General features: G+C 37.5%; 1 protein-coding gene across 7 annotated transcripts in view; it reads right to left on the bottom strand.

Annotated features, from left to right (window-relative positions):
- The window catches only part of pcdh15b (protocadherin-related 15b), a 191,608-nt gene that overhangs the window by 58,221 nt on the left and 112,452 nt on the right, over positions 1 to 20,935 (bottom strand). For all 7 annotated transcript variants that reach the window (XM_079596487.1, XM_079596484.1, XM_079596488.1 and 4 more), the window contains 3 exons: positions 13,802 to 14,107; positions 12,907 to 13,134; positions 6,884 to 7,000 (listed from right to left, as the gene is read on the bottom strand). In XM_079596487.1, the coding sequence (XP_079452613.1) occupies positions 6,884 to 7,000; positions 12,907 to 13,134; positions 13,802 to 14,107 (651 nt within the window). The remainder of the gene's footprint in view (positions 1 to 6,883; positions 7,001 to 12,906; positions 13,135 to 13,801; positions 14,108 to 20,935) is intronic.

The following is a 20,935-nucleotide window of genomic DNA, read 5'->3' as shown; positions in this document are numbered from 1 at the left end:
AGAGTTGCCAGAATCACATAGATAGACAGCAAAACAAAGCCGGTCACCATCGGGCTGAAGAGATGTCATAAATAAGAGCGGCTGTTTGCGAAATTGCGAAAAACAATATCATTATGTCCCAGTACAAAATAACCCTTGAAAACGATGTTGCTTAGTGGCTTTGAATTTTATTTGTTTTGTGTATTTAATTTGCCAAGAGAATATGCAAAAGTCCATCAACAAGATTGAAGTAATTTACGGGTGATGCACTGCTTTGGATGTGGTCTGAGTGGTGATTTCTGCCTGAATATCTGCAAAAGGCTCTATCAGCCGTGTTTTAACAGGCTGGGAAGTAATATGCTGTCAAATTAGCTTTAAAACATTTGCTCACTCAAAGATCACCATGTAAAATATTGATAGTGCTTTTGTTAATTGCTTAATGTGCAAGAGGATAACAAGGTGCTTTACATGAGGTCAAATACAGTATGTCAAATTAGAATTTACCTGTCAAACTCAATGAGAGTCCCTGAGATGCTATCTGATTTTTTTTTTAGGAAACAAACTATAGGTTTGAATTATGGATAGGGTCAGTAGTGCCTCAGACTGGCCAGAGGCCTCCAAAGCCTCTGGGTGCACAGCCCGAGAAAACTGAACCAGTGCCTTTGGCTCATAAACTGCAGGCTAACCATTAGGGCCCCTCAGGCGCCTAAAATATATAGTGCAAGCTGACCAACAGGGCTCTAAGGCCCTAGGGTGTTTCTGCCTTCACAGTGTAAGCTGACCACTAGGGCTCCAGGGACCTTGAATGTATACGGTGCGAGCTGATTGCTATAGCTTCTGGGGCGATGGGTCCTTTTGTGTATGTAAGCAGTCACTAAGGCTCCTGAGCATCTCAGAATATTCAGTTTGAGCTGACCAATAGGGCTCTAGGGCCCCGGACCTCTTCTGCCTTTACAGCTTGAGCTGATCGCTAGGGCTCCAGGGCCCCTGGAAGTACCTCAATCACTGTATGCTACAGAAGACCTCAGGGACAAGGGACACACAAATATACCTGGACCAATGTAGCGCGAACACAGGTACAAATCCAGGCTCACACTACCACAACAGTGGCAAACACATACAGAACATCATATAAGGAGGCACAATCGACTGAGGAGTACATATTCCCAGAGGCTAATGAAGAGGCTCACAATTAAAATGGTCCACAACAACACGTGACTAGAACAAATCAGTCATATTAATGGGGAAACGTCTTTCAATCTTGGATGCATTACTTCATACCACTTCAGTGAATGATTACCACACAAGCTGTTTATAGGATTTTGTTAATTGCGCATCACATCGAAAACATTATTAGGCAAGATGGTAAATTAGAATACTAATTGAACTCTTGATACTGAAAGCCCAGTAGACTGTGATTACCCTGCCCTCATTAAGAAATGCAACTTTCTAATGATACCAACATTTCTGGATGCGTAACGAGTAATCACGGGTAGCCTAAGCCTCCAATTACAGAAAAATAAAAACACAATTTAAAGAGGGACAAGAACACTTTCTGATACAAAGTCTTGGAAACTTTTTGCTCAGGTTTTCATTCTGCTGCTCCAATCCGATCAAGCATCAGTTTGACAATACATTAAAAATTATATGATTTTCTCACTCTCTGACCAATGAATTTCACTGAATTTCCCAAGACTTTTCAATTACTTTTCCATTTGTGATGAAGATTCTATAATAATCCCTAAAACAAGGCAATAAATACTTTAGAACAGAGAATGACTGGAAACACTGATGTTGTTGACTACAAATTTCAACACAAAAAAAATACAATTAGTCTTTTCAAGAGTTTTCTAGGCCTGTAAATCACATTTATGACAATGAAAACCCAGCAAATAACAACTCAAAAGTCACAATTCGCTGTTTGTTACTGAGAGTGTGCATGAGACAAGGTGACAATCTGTGAATCATGTCATAAAGTCTCAGACTGAAAAGTGTACACTCTTAAAAATAAAGGTTCTTTATTGGCATTGATGGATGAAGAACCTTTAACATTCATGGGAACTTTCCATTCCACAAAAAAGTTATTTAAAGTGGAAAAGGGTTGTTAAGATTTTTAGAATGTTCTTCACACTAAAGGGGGGTAAAGTGGTTATGTTAAGAACTGTTGATGGAAAGGTTATTTGGTGAACCGAAAATGGTTCATCAATGACACTGATGCAAAAACACCCATTTGGAACCTTTATTTTTAAGAGTGTTCATTAAGTCGCATTAAATCTGCGCTAGTCAAAAGCATATTCTAAAAATGTCTAAAACCCATTACAAGTGTAAAGCGATTCAAAACCGAGCCCTGTGTTCCTTAGCAGTGCTTTCCTGCCAAAATTGACCCATTGAAATGTCATTTATGGCAGGAACTGAGAGGTTGTAGTGTCTAGACTCTGACTCATGCTAAAAAAATAAAAAATAACTGGCATTCAACAACCACCATTTGCAACAAAATGCTCCAGCTCTTATGAATGATAACAGCTTTCTGCATGATCAGATACAGTGAAGAAGATAAGTATCCCTCAGTTTCAAAGACAGATAAACAGTGTGGCTTACACATATTTACCTTGCTCCTGTAAAAGCAATGAGCTGACATTTCGTACAGTGCCATTTATCAGAACGCTCACTAATAAAGTCCTTGCGTATCGCTCAAGTTGACGTCGGAGTCAGAAATTCAATTTGGGTTTAGCGCCACAACAGATGTATGCTCACATAATTATTTGTTCGAATCACTCATGTAGTCCCAGTGTTAAGTAGTTAACAGAAGCAGCGATGCTACTAACCTAACTTCATTTTTTTCAGTATGTGACAGCAGCTCAGGGTGACTAAATGCAACATCTGTTTTAATGTCACATTATATATATAGTATATCAATTCAGAGCCACATTTCACATGCTGCTGTTGAGCAAGCAGAGGCATATAAGAGCAATGTCGTTGCTCTCAAGTAACTAGGCCTATGCCAAAAACAAACAAAAAAAACATTTTCTGTATCAAATCATTTGGATTAGTGTTCATTTAGTTAACGAAATCTACAGTATGATGAAAAATGTTCATCATTGACTAAAACCGGGTGCACACTGCACGATTTATAACAGTCCTTTACGACCGTTGCTTGTCAGACTGTACAGACATGATCCTCGCTGTAAGCCATGTCACACTGTAAGATCTACGTTTTTCATTAAAGGGATGGTTCGGAGTAATTTCAACTTAGGGTACTTTGCACCATGACCCGTAAAAAAGCCAGTAAAAGTCAGTGAAAAGTGTTTACACTACATCCTGATGCATCGCTTTCTGCCAGGACTTTTACGGGCTTTTCCCAAATCACGGACGTGATCTCGACGTCCAGGTTAGCGGTAGCATAAGTTGGTTCGAGGTCATGGTGCAAAGGACCCTAGGTTGAAATTACTCTGAACCATCCCTTTTATGTCAATGGTGAATGAAAAGGTGGCTACAAAACAATCTCTAGTTAATTTTGACCATGGTTTGTCTAGAAAAAGGAAGACAATTTGACGGTCATCGTAGGAGAAGTCACACTGCAGGACTGTGAGTCAAATCTTCTGACCCTGCCAGGATCGCAATGATCGCAATAAAATGTAGTTACAAAATAAAAACTTGACCAAAATCTCTCATTGTTTTTGTCGAGAGAAAAAAAGAGGAGACAAAATATTACAGCTTTCAAGTTTGTGGTTGCTAGATGTCAAGATTTGAAATCCCCCAATCAGAGCTTTTCTCTTAAAAGGATACATTTTATGCCAAGTGTTTAATAGTTTTTTTTATAATCTGGCAACCATGCATGCTCTCTCTACACTGTGGAAAAAAATATGATCTGACAAGATTTTAGTCTGAAAAGAAAGCTGTGTGTTGATCTCCACTGAGGTTTTCTACTCAAATGAAAGTGTCATACAGCAAGTCTGTGCTCAAAACAACTGTAATAAATCCAAACATGGATCTTAACTATATTGTTTGCGATTGTGGTTCCGGAATAAGGGCTTTTATACAACCTCTGTGTAACAATGCAAAGTCTTTATTGCTGTTGTTTTATTAGAAAAACATAAATGGCATTTGGAATTTTTGGAATTACTTATAGGAAGAGGTTTTGTGAAAAGTTTCTTGTTTTACCAGTTTTCATAATGTAATGTGTGTGTGTGTGTGTGTGTGTGTGTGTGTGTGTGTGTGTGTGTGTGTGTGTGTGTGTGTGTGTGTGTGTGTGTGTGTTAATTTAAACTACAAACAGCCAATAATAAACCAGGAAACTAGATGAGGTCAAATTAACAGATTTGTGCTTATAGGTGAAAGTGCAATCATTCTGATTAAATGTAAACATTAATTTCTCATGACAACAATAATTTTGAGCAAACTAATCACGATTAATTTAATTATTAATCGATTAATTTAACCATTATGCAGCATGACGTTAATATGACAAGTTTTCATTGACTAAAACTAGACTAAAATGCCCAGACATAGTTGAATAAAAATGATCTGAACAAAAACAGGACATGGTCTAAATTTTAAAATAGCTGATAGCATTAATCTTGATGGTTTCAATGGACTGGATTGGTATTGTTATGCTGTTCCTGCTCTGTATTTTAGATGTTCATTTTTTTATTTGAATAAATTATTAGCTTCAGTTTTTCAATTTGATCAAGTGTGGTTAGTTGTTCCAGTTTGATGCTATTATTTTAATTAATATCCATATTGTGTTTGTGTCAGATATAGTTTTTTATATCAATAAATATTTGTATTTATAAAATACAAAATACAAATAGTTAAATGTAATATTTATTAGCATCAATAAGTAGCTTAAATGTTTTTTTTAAATGTCTTTTTCTGCAGCTTGAAGTGCAACTTCATTTTGTAATTGACCCCTTGCAGGGAGCTTGATTGACAGGTGATCTGACCAATCATACTTCACCAACCGCCATTTTGTCCGACAAAGCAGTCAGATTAACATGGGAGGATTTGAAACGGATAAACGGAGTGTACTGATGTCTTTCCGTGGTTAAAACAACATTCCTTCTTATGTTCATTCATGTTTATTTGATGCTATAAATTAACTAGAAGAAAGAGATGATCGGTTCACGAGCAGTCAGGCACATTAAAGAGCCACAAAATGGTATTTATTGTTTACATTTCTTTTAAAAAATGACTAAATTTGAAAGGTGAGACTTTGTTTAATACGTTTAATATCAAAAGTAACCGAAAAGTAACCTGGTCTGTCCTGTCTGTCAGTGTGTTGTCAGTCTCCTCTCTGCTCCGCGATGTATTTTTTCACTGCGTGAGAACATGGTGTGTTGTGAGAGCGGCGTAGCTTGTCGGACATAGCGACAGTCAGTAACTAAGAGGGTCTTTGCGAACGGTCAATTAAGAGCAGACTGCAGCTTAAGCAAGCAACAGTAGTTTACAGTTCACCAATCTCTCCATTAACCTGTATATCAACAATGTAGAATGTGACAATTGCTTATTCTTATAGGGATGTGTTGAACTAGAAATCCCAAGCAGTGTTTTATACTGCAACTGATGACATGCAAGCATGACTGTCAGGTTAAATTCAATTTCCAGCCACAGCTGGGACTGTTGGCCTGCTTTGGCCCTGACCAGTCTTGGCATGTGCGCTGAGTTATGGGCTGAATGAAGCACAATTGATCTTTTTAAGGTTGAGGTTTCTGACAAGCTGAGGGCATAGAGAACCATTTCATCTGCAGACATCCACAAGAATATGCATTTGGATTGAAAAAGTAAAAAAACAAAGCATGAAAGAGCAAGAGATAGGGAAAGAGTAAAGCCAAATTGACAACAAGTAGAAGAAAATGTTGTTTGTGTGGTTGCTAAGTGGGATTTGGGAGTCGTCATTAACGACTAAGTCATTAATATAAATGAAAACAAGCAGTATACATTTTTGTTATCTAAACTAAAAAAAATACATAATAAATAATATATGATCATTTATTTCATCTCCCAATACTATCAGTGTGTGCTGCCCAGTTCGAAAGGAAGGGAGTGTTTGATTGACACATAACATATATGTGAGGTTTAGGGGTAACTCTTGAATATATTTAATAGATTACATGACATGAACCTTGCAAACTCAGGCAAATCCAGCCACTAGTTTTTAAGAGGGGGAAACAAGATGATTTTTACATTTTGTTACTGTTTCTTAAATACATTTTACAGCTAAATGACAGAGGAATGACACACTTATAACCTACAACTGATCAGTAATTCGATATAGTTATTCAATATAGTAATTCAGAAAGTCATTATCATTAAAAAACTAACAAAACAAAAAGCAAGTCACAGGAAAACAGAACAGAAGCAAAACAAAACGCTAATCACAGCAAAAAAAAAAAAAAAAAAAAAAAACGAGTAGAAAAAAAACAATGCTGCACTATTCAAACTATCTATAACTAAACTGAACATTTTCAAAACTACCGGTATATTGGCACTGGACTGTGGTTGTGTATATACGCTGTTGTGTGATGCTGGTTGTGTTTGTGACTGTGGAGCGCAGAGTCTGGGGCTTTATGCTGGAGACGTGACAGGCTGTTACTCACTGGTTGGGCTGGTGTGGCTGCCTCTTCAGTTAAACACACACAGCTTTGAATCTTTTGCTGATGTTTTTTTTTCTCCTCTTATCTTTGTTTTATTGTGCTTAGCCCTTTGAAGTCATGTCACACGGCACACATTCGCTCGTTGCACACCACAGTCAGACCCATTCACAATCACTTCAGGCAGTGACCAATAAAGACTGTCAATGACACTCGAGCTTAATCATGGGAGACTTGATGCTACACTCTTCAGTCACAGTTTGAAAAAATGAAATACCTTAGTGATGAAGAACCACACAATCAAGCCAACTCACCGGTGGGTCCAGGTCCTCGGCATGCACAGTGGTCACTACGGTCCCCTTGATTGCGTTGGGTGCCACCATTCCCCGGTACAGCATTTGACTGAACACTGGGGGGTAGTCGTTCATGTCCTGTCCAGACACAGAATATCAAACTGCGATTAGTGCCTCGATTCCTGCTCTCTTCGCCTGCCTTTACTCTTTTGCAACTGTCAGACTGTGCGCTAGCTCAGGCCCCATTAGTTAGCCCCGAACACTAAAACACTAAGCAAAAATGGCATTTATTCAATAGTAGATCATGCAGTGCATTAAGAATGTGTCACAGTGCTATGTGCCCAGGGACTTTTTTGGGGAAAAGTTGGGTGAGACGTAATTATAGCCGCTGAGAGACTGCAAAAGGCAGATGAAAAGGTTACTAGAGAGAATAAAGTGGCAAAGCTGAAAGGGGGTGTAAATATAGTGCAACAGTAGGGTTCGGGAGCGAAGAAATCCATTCCTTTTCTCCATATAGAAATTCATTTTTACCTATAACACATACCATGCCCTCAGAAGTTTGTAAAAGTGCTATACGCTTCATAATGTGATTTCAACTTTTGAATTCGCTGTTCTAGAAATGACAATCACTGCAAAAAAAAAAAAAAGTTCAGTAGTCCAACTGTCCACATAAATATTAAAAATGTATTTTTTATTTGTGAACTTTTAAATATTTCACACTATATATACACTGCAGTTTGAAAGTTTGGGACCGGTAATATTTTTAAGATAACTCTCTTATGCTCATGGAAGCTGCATTTATTTGATAAAAAAAAAAAGAAGAAATAAAATAAATCAATACTTTTATTCAGCAAGGATACATTAAATTGATCAAAAGTTACAGTAAAGACAGTTATAGTGTTGCAAAATATTACATTTCAAATAAATTAAATAGAACTTCCTAATGATGCTGAAAATTCAGCATTGCATCACAGCAATACATTCATTTTTTAAATATATTCAAATAGAAAACAGTTACTTTAAATTGTCATAATATTTAACAATATTATTATTTTTTTTTTCTTCTTCAAATAAATGCAGCCTTGGTGTGCATAAGAGACTTATTTTCAAAACATTAAAAATCTTACCAATCCCAAACCGTTGAACAGCAGTGTATATAGTTTATTTTTATTCTTAACTAAACTCTAAGTGAATAGTTCTATATCATACCATCACTTTTATACAATGAACTCTTTGCAAGAACGCTTCCGAATTTAGCCTCAGTGGCAACCATTGCAGCGCAGTTTATGGAAATTGTGGTAAAATTAAACACAAATTTGCATGACAGGACAAAGCAATACTGATACGATCTACAAATCTCACTAAAGGTATTTAAAGATTCAGGAACAACATTATAATTTAATATACTAAAATGTTATGTTTACTATAGATATGATTTATATTATAATATAGTGTAATTATAATTTATTAATTAATTTAGTAATTGATTTCTGATCGACAGTTATTAGAAATATGACAGAAAAAGATTGCTACTATCACAGAGGTTTTAGAGGAAATATGTAGGCAGTCGGCATGCATAGTCCATTGTGTAATTTGTAACACCTTATAGGATTTTCCCCTCCAATTTGAAAGGTATTTATTCTTTAAATCAATATTTGTAATGTTGTTAAACTCTTTGGTTCAAGGTTCTTTGAACTTTGAAATAGTGGTGCTTATTTTGCAGAGGGCATTCACTTTTTCCCACAAAGTTATATATGTGAAAGATACAGCAAAGAGTAAAAGTGTGGTCGGCTCCCATGAATGCTGATGACACAGGTGATTCCGGGAGATGCAAGAGACGCGATGCGACCTAATACACTCAATAGATCAGCCGTCTCCGAGTCCAAGGAGAGGCCAGGTGGGTTCAGGTATCCAAATTACACCTCCCTCCCCTGTCAATCCCCCCACCCTTCGTCCTTTCGGTGAGAATGCGCTTATTCAAGGATGCCCTTGAGTCTTGAGTACCGACTAATAAAACTTTGCAATTGCTCACATCCCCAAAATAAAAGGTCTTGAGGAAAGTACTTTGGAGTGAAATTGGTATTTTTTTCTCTCTTATTTTTCAATCCCACACATTTCTGTGTGTCTTCTCTCTCCCCAGATGAAAAATAAAATCTGTCAAGCCTTAAAGTAAATCTGCAAAGTGTAGTGAGTTCACGATGGTGCTCTTAGTCGCACTGGGACCGTTTTCTCCATCAGGATGGTGCCTTGGGGCCTCTATACCATCATAATCACTCTGATACCCCGAGTCTCCATGCATCAGGTAGCACATTTGTTTCCACCGTTCACTTCTGCTTTTCATTTTCCACAGCAACTAATTTTCAATTAGCCACACCGTGCACAGAAGGAAAATTAATAAATAATTCCAACACAGAAACAATTAGGGGTTCTTGGGAGACTGTAGAGGATGTAATAAGCTGTGTGTTTCCTTGCATGAAAATGCTTTTGCTTAAACTCTTTATCTTTGAAGCTGATCCAACTGCAAGAGGTTTGCTAACTGAAATAAACATGAAAAAACAGATGTGATTTTAAACAACTGGTTAAATGTCTAACAATGCCCCATCAAAGCGGAATATAACAGTCATATGAATAAAGGAAGACATTTTGAAACTGTATGTTAACAAAATACAAGCTACTCATAATGTAGTTTAATTGTAGTCTAATTATATTTTTAAAGTTCATAACAATAAGTAACTAACTTCATTGAATCAATATCTTTTGAAATAAAAATCTATCAGATATTATAACTTTAGCAATGAGAGCAGAATTCATCTGGAACAAAAAAAAAAACATAAGGATCTCTAAGAGGGTGACAGTATTTTAACTGACATCCTTTACTCTAAATTCAACTACTAAAACTAAAAATTGAATGAAATAAAACTTAGCAACAGCATTAAACTAAACACTTTACTTCAAAAACTACCTTAAATCGCTGAATCGTTTTTGTGAACTAATTTATTTGAACTGTCAAAATGAAGTGATTCACTAAAATTCCCTAAATGTTTTGGGGAGATAAACCCATGAATGGCATAATACAGTCCTTTATAATGACTTTTGCACTCTCAAAAGTATTCAACCCCTTCATGGCAAGCATCTTTTGTACTTAGTAGAACACCTGCTGCAAACGAGATGTATAACCAGACACCAGCTTGTGACAGCGTTTCTGCGTAATCTAAGCCCATTCCTCATTATCAATGACCTCCGGTTCAGTAATTTTCGTGGATATTCTATTCGTGCTGCAACCGCCTTCTTCAAATCCCACCAGAGAATTTATATGGGGTTCAAGACAGTTGACTTCGATGGCCAAAGTATAATCATCCAGGTCTTCCCCTGCAACCAAGCCTTGGTGGAATTTGAGGTATGCTTGGGATCATTGTCCTGTTGTCCAATGACGGCCAAGCTTCAGCTTCCTCACTGATGGCATAACGATTTCTCCTAGGTTTTCTGATACTTCAATGAATCCATCTTGCCTTCCACACGCTGCAGGTTTCCAGTGCCAGCGGATGTAAAGCAGCCGCAGAGCATCACAGAGCACCAGCACGCTGAACTGTAGGCAGAGTGTTCTTTTCAACATGCTTCACTCTTCTTCCTCCAGACATACCGCTGATCCATAGGGCCGAAAAGTTCCAGTTTTGTGTCATCGCTCCACAGAACAGAATCTCAAAACTTCAGTGGCTTAATTATATGATTTTGACTGCAAGCTGAAACCTCAGTGCCTGTTGCCACCAAGTCTTGCTGTAGGTCTTTTGGAGTCACTGAATGTTTTTTCTGAAAATGGTAATGTAAACCCAGGTAGTGTAACCACTGTTCCTTTAACTTTGACCTTGCAAAATATGCTTCCAATGGTGTATCTAGGAACATTTACTGCCTTCGCTATCTTTTTGTATCCTGTTACTTGTTTGTGAAGGGCAATGATATCTTCTCTTCACTTTTTGGACCATTCTTTTGACTTTGACCATATTTCTAACTCGCAGTCCAATGTGACACTCAACAAACCAAGGCCGTTCATATTTTTCACGTGTTCTAGCTCAAGCACACCTGGTGCAACTAATGAAGCCCTTGATTAGTTGCATTAGATGTGATTGAGTCAACACCTGTTTTGCAGATGTGTGCTGTTGTGAGGGATTCTATTCAGGGGGTTGGACAATTTTGAGAGTGCAGAAGTCATTAAAAGTTGCATTTTCAGTTGAATTTGTGGAAACCACTTAAAACATTTGTTGTGTTGAGCTATTTCAATTATTCTTGTTTGATTTGCTCATTGCAAACAGCTGAACGTCTGTACATTTTGCCAATAAACCTGATTTGCAATGGGGGGTTGAATAATTTTGATAACAACTGTATGTTATATATATATAGGATGCACCGATAAACAAACATACTGTACCACCACAACCATCTCTTCCACCCACTTAACCGACAGCAGCGTTTCCAGCGAGAGCTAATTGACATTCATCCCGTGTGTAGAACTTAATCTTCTGAGACCTTACAAATCAGCTACTTACACAACAGTGGTATTGTGGACCTAATGAACATTTCAGACAAAATACAGGATCTATCTGTCAGTGTCCAAAGGGCTTAGGAGTGGCTATGGAGAGCAATCACAGGATGGCAACATTTCAGGATATCCCCTGCTGAAAAGAGCCGCTTAAACCAGTATGAATCTCCTTGCTTGCCAGGTTAGAACATTTGGCATAAAGGGGTTTGGTTGGATACAGATAAGGGCTTTTCATTATGCCCTAAACCTAAACATGTAAAGGAACATGTCACGCTTGTAATTTGGAAGAGGGGTTATGAAACCCTTCAGAGTAGGGTAGGCACTGCTTTCGTGGTGTCAAACGTGTACAGTATGAAACGGTGCAGTGTTGGAATGTTACGCCCAGATTTCTTTGCAACCAATAGCCAATCGTGCGCCTTGTATTTACATGACTGGGACAGTCACAGGAAAATGTCAAATGATGACAAAATACGACAATTGGAGTTAAAATTAAGTATGTAGTTTCTGCGACACTAGTGCCACCTAGCGGAATTAAGGAAATACAGCATATTTAGCAAACGCCCCTTTCGCACATTGCACCTACCCCAACTCAAAGACTAACATATTAGGGATACTTTTAGCTGTGTCACGAGTCAAGTCACCTTTATTTATATAGCGCTTCATACAATACAGATTGTATCAAAGCAGCTTTACAGTGATAACAGGAAAATTATGCATTTCGGTTGTTGTTCAGCTGAAGTCAGTTCAGCAATTGATTAGGCTAACACTGTCTAGAGTGAACGCAAGCGTCTCTCTTATAATACACCAATCTAAAGTATCTGCAATGGGCACATTTTTTGACATACCCACTGTAACTACCGTATTTTCCGGACTATAAGTCGCACTTTTTTTCATAGTTTGGCTGATCCTGCGACTTATAGTCAGGTGCGACTTTTATATCAAAATGAATTCATACTGACTGAGATGAACCAAGAGAACACATTACTGTCTACAGCCACGAGAGGGCGCTCTAGTTGGCGGAGTCGTTCAGAAGCGACACCGAGGAAGAATTCAATGGATTCAGTGATGTGGAATGAGATCGCGGGCGCTTGGTGAACCTGCTTACCGCTAACTTGTTGGACTCGCTGGCTTATGTTAATTTAGCCTATTCAGTATTTACACTTTTTGGGGAGATAAACCCATGAATGGCATACTAAAGTAGTCAATTACCAACAAACTAGGTTAAGAGAATGTATTTTAACATTTAAAAAATCATACATAATTCACCTTTAAGAGGCCGTTTCATTCTGGTCGCAAAGTCCATTGAGGATAGGAAGATGTGCAATCAATGACACTGACACCACAAATATACAGAAAAGAAGGTTAACCTAGGGTTTAGGAATGTACAGTGTGAAACGTCAGCATATGAATACCCAGGATATATTGTTAACCCGCAGGCAAATCATAAGCAGTGTAAACGTGAAGCAAGATAACCAAAGGAATTTGAGGGACATAATTGAGACTCTCTTACCAATACAGTGATGGTAACAGAGGCCAACCCCGGGGGCATTTTACCGCTTCCGCCATCCACAGCCTCCACCACAAAGGTGCGTGTTGTCCCATTAGGTAAGAGTTTCTCGAAATCAAGTGAGTGAAGCACCATCAGCTCTCCAGAGAGGGGGTTCACTGCAAACAGCTCTCTGGCCTCCTTGGTCCTGATACGGTATGTGACGTTTGTATCCAGATCGGGGTCCAGTGCCTGCGTGAGACAATCATTAGGATCAAAATTCTACTCTCAGCATTAATTAAACTCTTACACTTTTTCTGAATAAACAAAATGACCGGGTTACATTAATGATTAAAATGAATCCTGTAGTGACCCTGAAGCAATGAGTAAATTAGAACTGGCAGCAAGGCACAGAGCAGCAGGAAATCACAAATCCACCATCACGTCAAACTGAACAACATACCAGAGGACACAGGCCTTTGCATATTTCTATGAGGCAGAGTGTAGGTTCTGAGGACAAAATTGTGCCTAGTCTTACACTGTAACACAGTGGTTTTCAAATGGTGGGTAGAAAGTGCAAAAATAGGCTGCAGGTCTTTTCTGACTGAGTCAAAGACAGCAGCGAAAAACATTGCTACAGTAAATGCAAATTATAAAATGCAACTAACCATACAATCCAACCGGTTTCAAGTTAACAAGCTACTGTACGCATTTCAAATAAATTAACTTCAAGCCAAGAACCTTTACAAATGTAAAACATGTCTGACTTGTCAAGTTAACACATACCATTAGCAAAGAAATGTTTTCCAGAGGCTAATTTCATGCAGTCATGTTTTTGATCTGGCCGTGTTTGATGTGTTGAATATGCATGTGTGTGTGTGTGTGTGTGTGTGTGTGTGTTTGCCTGTGTATAACTTACACTGATATTGAGGATGACCATGCCCACTGGGCTGTTTTCTGGCAGTGTGACGTGATAGGCAGGCTGGGAGAAGACTGGGCTGTTGTCATCCACGTCCAGCACTTTGATGGAAAGTGCAATGGTGGTCCGGCGAGGGTCCTTGGCCCCATCCGAAGCCTCCACAACCAAATCATACTGAGCCCTCTCCTCACGGTCCAGAGGCACAGCTGTGAAGATGCTGCCGTCTGTGCTGATCCTGAAGAGATCGGTGTGACTGACCAGCCGGTAACGGATCTGCCCGTTAATGCCCAGGTCCAGATCAGTGGCCTGGATGTGGAAACACACACACACACACACATACACATTTACCATATCTAAAAGAAGACATAACACCAAAAAAATAATGTGGATACCTGGACATCACCCTCATATGTGACATTTAATCTTTAACTCTTTCAGTCATTCAAGATTACTGGATTAGGATTCTTTCTTTTAGGAATCTTTATATAGTGTGTTGCAGCAATCGGTCAGTCAAAACGTTGAACATATTTTCTTTGTATTTTTGTCAGTTAAATAAAGGTTAAAGAGAATTAACAAATCACAGATTCTTTATTGTATTTTTTTTTTTTTTTTTTTTTTTTTTTGCATTTTACAAAATATCTTAACTTTTCTGGATTTGGCTTTGTATTATTTTAAATCTTTCTGAAAAAATGTTCTGACCGCAATCTTTTGAAACTATTTTTCTATAATATAAATTTTGGATACATTTTAGGCTCAATTTTGTAAAATTAACAAATGCATTAGGTATCATGGACTAACAATGAGCAATACTTAAACAGTGTTCCATTATGTTATTACTAGGTTATACTACAGGGCCGTTGAATGCTTGAATCTGATTGGTTGACGAACGTTCTGAGGTGTGCAATTATATTCAGGGAACCGCACGGCTAAAGTAGTTCCGGCAGGTCTTGACCTCATTACAGTTCCATATCACTTCGCGTAGTCAACTGTAATAACGGACAATACGATACAATTCATAACAAGAAAAAGCTGCAGCCCCATGCGCTTGATCTGTGATTTTCAATGTCTAACTTCACAATCAATGAAAACATGCAGTTTAATTTTAATAAATAAAGTAAACAGTCCTATTCATAATCAATAGAAAATTAAACTGAATATTTAAATAAATTGATAGTCTTGTTGCACGGGTTTTCGTAATTATTGAAGATAATATAACAAATAAATAAAATTGATAGGCCTATACTTGTTAAAAGGGCTTTGTGTTTCATTTATTAGTCTAGTCTACTGTCACTAATAGAAAAAAAGAATGAACGAATTAATTAAAACGAATTGAATTAATAAATAAATAATAATATTGACGCACATGCTTCTCTCTAAGGCCGGTTATGAATGTAATTTGATACTTATGTTATGACTGATCATGCACACGTTTTCAGCGCGTTCAGTCTGTGTTCACAGTGGTGTTTAAAATCTGCTGCATTCACAGTCAGAGAATACGTGTGTGTCCAGCATTAGTCTGCTATCAGCGGCTCAGACCTCCGTTACTAACTCTAAAATGACGTTTTGGAATTAGCAACGGAGCATGGGTTTAGATGCGCAAGGAATTAGTCCTACATACAAGAGCGTTTTAATGACAAAAACTTTACAAACGTCTTGAAATACATCATCTGAACAATATTTCGAGGTGTGGTAACTGTAGTATAAGCGGAATAATTGACTCCAGGCCGTTGAATTATTATAAAAATAATGCACACCCGAGGTGTAACGGCCACTCCGCTTCGCGTCGTGACCGCATTACCACCTCGGGTGTGCATTATTTTTATAATAATTCAACGGCCTGTCGTCAATTATTCCTTACTTATTACTAGTACACGTTAAAATTCCATGTTAAATAAATTAACAATAGTAAAAAAAAAATTTACAAAAATTGTTACATTAATTACATTATGAAGTAACGGTTAATATTACAAATAAACATGAATTAGTAATGACCAATAGAATATTAGATCAATACCAAATGCAAATATTCATTCCTAGTTCATGATAATTGATACCCACCATTATTATTTCATTGATCTTTGCAGTAAAGTGTTACCAAAATTCCCATAGATTTCTCTCATATTTTCAGGTTTTCATTGACTGTGGGTTTCCTGCCACACACAGAGAGAAATAACCTGTCCATATGGCTGTGAAAATATAACCTTAATTTATAATTTCAACACATCACCACGCAGAGTCATCGAACCACACACACCCCTAGAGACACCTGCTTCATCAGCGGGGTGATGAGACAATCAACAAAAACAACAGCAAGATTTGTGACTCCCTGCAGTGGCGCACGCAGGTGCACGTGTTGTTCTTTGATATTCTCATGGCAATTATCCACACTCAGCTCACAGACACCAATAACAAGTCATACTCAATCATAACGGTGAAGGAATAGTTCACCCAAAAAAGAAAACGGCCATATATTCACCCTCATGCAGTGTACACACTTAAGTAAAAGTACAGAATCCCAAAATAAAATATTACTCCAGTATATTAAGTACTCCTTTTTAATTTTAATTGAGTTAAAGTACTAAAATTCTTTATTAATGTATTTTTTTTATTATAAATTACAATAATGTCCCATAGGGTAAAATTATTTAACATTTTAAGAAGATCAAAAGTTACGAGGAGCTCCCGTTCTTGGGTCATTTTTGAGTCTGACTTGTGAATTCTGTGAATTGTTAACTGGAGACTCGCTCTGACTGGATCATTTGAATCAGTGAGTTTATTGAGATGCAATCGGATTCGTCTAATTCATGAACAATCATTGAATCGTTCAATGTGATTTGCGAACCAATTTAACAGGTTCATTGAAAAGAATCAGCTTGTTTGTGCATGGGTGACTTTTTTTAAAGTTCAAAATAACAAGGAACGACATGGTTTAATGAAATGTTTTGGAGTGAAAAGTACTCTGTGAAATGTAATGAAGTAAAATAAAAACGTTCCCCAAAATAAAAATACTCTTATAGAGTACAGATAGCTGAAAAATTTACTTACGTAGATTAACAAAGTACAAATACGGTGTTACTGTCCACCACTGCCCTCATGTCATTCCAAACCCATATGGCAAGCTTTCAAACTTCAAAAAGGATGCAAAAGCACCAAAAATAATTATAAAATTAGTCCACATGACTCCCTGTTTGTTATCTTGGCACTTGAAAGTCTCATTCACTTCATTATATGGAAAAGAGCAGCCCGGATTTTGTTCAAAAACTTTCCTTTTGTGTTTCATGGAAGAAAGAATGTCATATGGTCAATGACAAATGGACCATCGATAAAGTGTCTCTTCCTCTCTGTGGTCTCTCAAGTTTCTCCATTTAGACAAGTCTTACATTTAATGATATCAAACAAACTACCAACTGTGCGATCCGATCCGTTCAGCACTTGAGAATGAAAGCACCTCATTGAGACTCAGGCAAAGTGCTTTAGTTTCTGATAAGGCCTGAAACAAAGTGCTCAAAGACCCCCTGCGATGAATTTAACAGACATAGATAGAGCGAGCACTGTCCTTCGCCAAAGGGTCGGACCCAAACTCATTTACTACCGTCAAAGCTGAAACCCAGAGGAGGCCAAGATGGCGATGGCGCAGTCAATGACAGACAGGTCTTTGAACATGTTTAAAGGAACAGAATCAGAAATATCAAGCTCTACATGTATTAGTAAAGGGATTTAAGCTTCATGCAATGCTTGCTTCAAATGTTCCTTTCATTTTTCCTCCATTCGTGCGTCACAGAGATGTCTTCTATGATTTGAGGTGTTTCAAATATAATTTGGAGACATGCTTAGAAAATGTTAGTGAAAGACGGTTCAGAGAAAGTTTTAGCATGTAGTAATTGAAGTGGTGACAATGAGCTTTCTAAAGCTTAACAAGCTTCTCAAAAGTTACAGTAAAAGTGAAAAGTGAAAAGACGACCTGTTTCTTCAATTATTAATACCAAATAAGATGCTTTTCCTGGTATTTAAAAAGATCACATCTTTCATTAGGGTATACAATGACTGTTAGGCTATATAAAACAACTCTTATGTTTTCAGTATAAAAACACTTTCCCCAATCCCAGTTGAATATGCAGAGACAACTGTAAGTAAACCACAAAAAAAGCTGCTTTCACATGTAACGTTCAATTAACCGATGCTCAGAATATGATGCATTAAGAAACACATTGCTTACGTATGTTTTGCAGGTGTGCGATTATGAAAAGTGAAGATAATTTACTGTGTTTTATACACTTGGCTCAACAAATGTTTTCAGAAACAGGTTTTATTATCGTTAAGTATAGAAACTTTTGAGTCACTGATGCATTTTATTTCCATAAAAGTAAATGTTTATCATTATCTTTGTGCATATCCACCACATTTGCATGAAATTATACATCTATATCTCTATGAAATCAGCGTTCTCGATGTTCACAAAGCGGACATTCACATCAAGTGCAAGTTCGTTGCAGTTTTCCAAACAGTAAGTTGAAATTGATAACTCAATCAACCAATAGCAATATGGCAAATGTAGTTTTCTAATAGTAGTAGAAGTACTAATAATGTATTTCTTAATTTCACAGAAACACATCACCTTTATTATAGGCTGTTATGGTGTCTTTAAAGTCAAGAAATCTTTTTTTCTTTCTTCTGCTGCTCTAAATGAATTATTACTATTTATTTGTTATTCATTATTTTGATTATTTGGACATTTTTAGGTTAGCTGCCTCCTTTGAAAAAAGGCAGAATAATGGTAGGAAAACAAACATGAAACAAAGATAGCATTAAGGAGATGGCAGAACTTCCTGTGCGTTCTTTATCACATGCTAAGGTAAGCAAACGCTGGTAATGAAAGCATTCATCTTCTCAGCAATCAATCGAAAGTTAATTAAACTTGAATATAGGGCACAGCAGAAATGCCACACGATGCATGCTCGTGTTTGGGCGCGTGTTGTGATGCTTGTCTTGTAAAAACACAGTAGGAGGTGATAAAGAATGCAAATTTTTAATTAGCGTTGTTATTTTTTATGGAGTACCCCACTGAAATGAGTGTTCTTACACATCTCACCTGTCTCTGTCACGGCCCTAGACAATAGACATGTTACTATTGTTTCGGCAATCAGAAGACTTTGCACTGACCACTGCATGAAACTAGTGAAGCAAACTAACCTGGTTGCGGCCTCACTAGCTTTGGAGGAGGACGACTATTAAGAAGTTTTCAAGTTTGTTCAAGGCATTTCACTCCTAAATGCTTTCAAAAACATGAAATGGGAAACACTGATGCTCTATAAAGCCAACATGACACCACATTTATTTTGGATTTCATCTGACACGTTGATGCACTTTTTTTGGTCTTTGTAATCGTGGCAACTTTCGTTTTTGGCTGTCATCACAAATCTCTTACTTTTCAGCCTCTTCCTTCCAAACACCTGAATCCATTCAGACATCTAAGGCCTACTTTTCTCAATCCAACCAATTTAAGGCGAGACACTACAGGTGAATAGGGTAACATTTTTAACTAGCAGATATCACCATGAAACTTTCCCAGTTGATTACCTACATTAAGATGAGAAAAAAATGTATTACAAGTTTTCTGTAATTTAATGTTTAATGCAATTTAGGCAATATCTAATTAAATATGCACTCATTTGCATATATTTTAAAAAACTGAGTATCTGAGTCTGAGTATTGGATAAAGTCAGGTTAAAAAATAGTTTTTCAATGTGTTCACATATTAGATGGGGGAAAATGACAGAGGGATTTATGGATATCTACTTTTGTTATCCTGTAAATCAGAATATACTGTCAATTGCCTTAAAAAAATGATTTTCGCCATGTTTTTTTGGAATAAAATGTTATATAAATCAGGCTAGGAATAATATATTTACAAATCCCTCTGTAAATGTCTTCATAATATAACTAGGTACAAGACTGGACAGGTTGGTGTATATAGGTGATGAGAGAAAAGTCATTTTGAGAAAATGTTGGCTTTAAAGATTTATCATCAGCCAAGGAGATTGCGCATTTAGAGTTAAATCCCCCCTTTTACTTTCACGGTTGCTGAGCGCTTTCTAACAGTATATGTGAATGACAGGGTGACAGAGATCGCGGAGCAGCGTGATGATTTAGAAAGCCAACTTTTTTTGAATTTATGAGAAATCTACAGACGCAAACAGACAAAGTGTAGTAAAATAAAGACCTAAATGTGTATTTCGGACTTTTTTTCACCACAAGTCTGAAAGAAGACGTGTTATTGAAGACAAATATCCCAAAATCTCAAAATTGACCAGTGAAAATAAAACTGTTTTTGCCTGCCGTGTCTCGCCTTAAACAAAATCAAGTCCAGTCCTACATTTTCTTCTCGTTCACTCGGTAAAACGTCAGATTATGCAAGTAAATAGGTTGTGAAAGGCGTTTCACATTGACTTTAAGAAGGATGCTTGCGCTATCAGGCAGATAATGGCAGAAAGACAAGTTCTAACTATCTTTTCTAATTCGCACTCATATTTCACACTACTTTGAAGCATCTCTGATAACAACATTAGCCCACTTATTTGTCTCACAGCTGGTTTGACTTTAAATCATTATTAGGCATATTGACGGAATGCAGACAAGCACATCAAAGAGAAGACCGGCAGAAAATGAAGGTGTCTGCTTCTGTCCACATCAATATGGCAAGTACACGAGTTCATAAAAAGCTTTCTGATGAAAAACAAGAACAAGAGTCTAGACAGCAAGTCAACTGACAAGCACTCCGACCACAGACGGTGAGGCAGGACTGTCTGGCCTGAACTTAACCAACTTCAAACAAGTTTAAATTCCCCATGCTGTGGCTTATTTGGAATCATTTGAAACGAGCACGTCGGCCAGGTGTAATATCTACAGCGATGCAGGCTCTGCTGTGATAGCGCTGATAGAGCTCTGTGGGCAATTCTCTAATGATATGGAAACCTCTGCTGCTTTATGTTAGCCGTAGGGGATGTTTAGCTAGCGTTAAGCTTTGGACCATGTCCAACATGCCTCGCTGGGAGACGTGTCAGGAGCTCCAAATGAATTCAAGACAAGTGAGGGTTTGTAAATGAAGCTTGTCGTACAGCGCTGCACACATAACTA

The sequence above is a fragment of the Phoxinus phoxinus genome (assembly GCF_949152265.1).
Source record: "Phoxinus phoxinus genome assembly, chromosome: 21".
Lineage (NCBI taxonomy): Eukaryota > Metazoa > Chordata > Actinopteri > Cypriniformes > Leuciscidae > Phoxinus > Phoxinus phoxinus.
The sequence above is the reverse complement of the archived record's forward strand: the minus strand, read 5'-3'. Positions and strand labels throughout refer to the sequence as shown.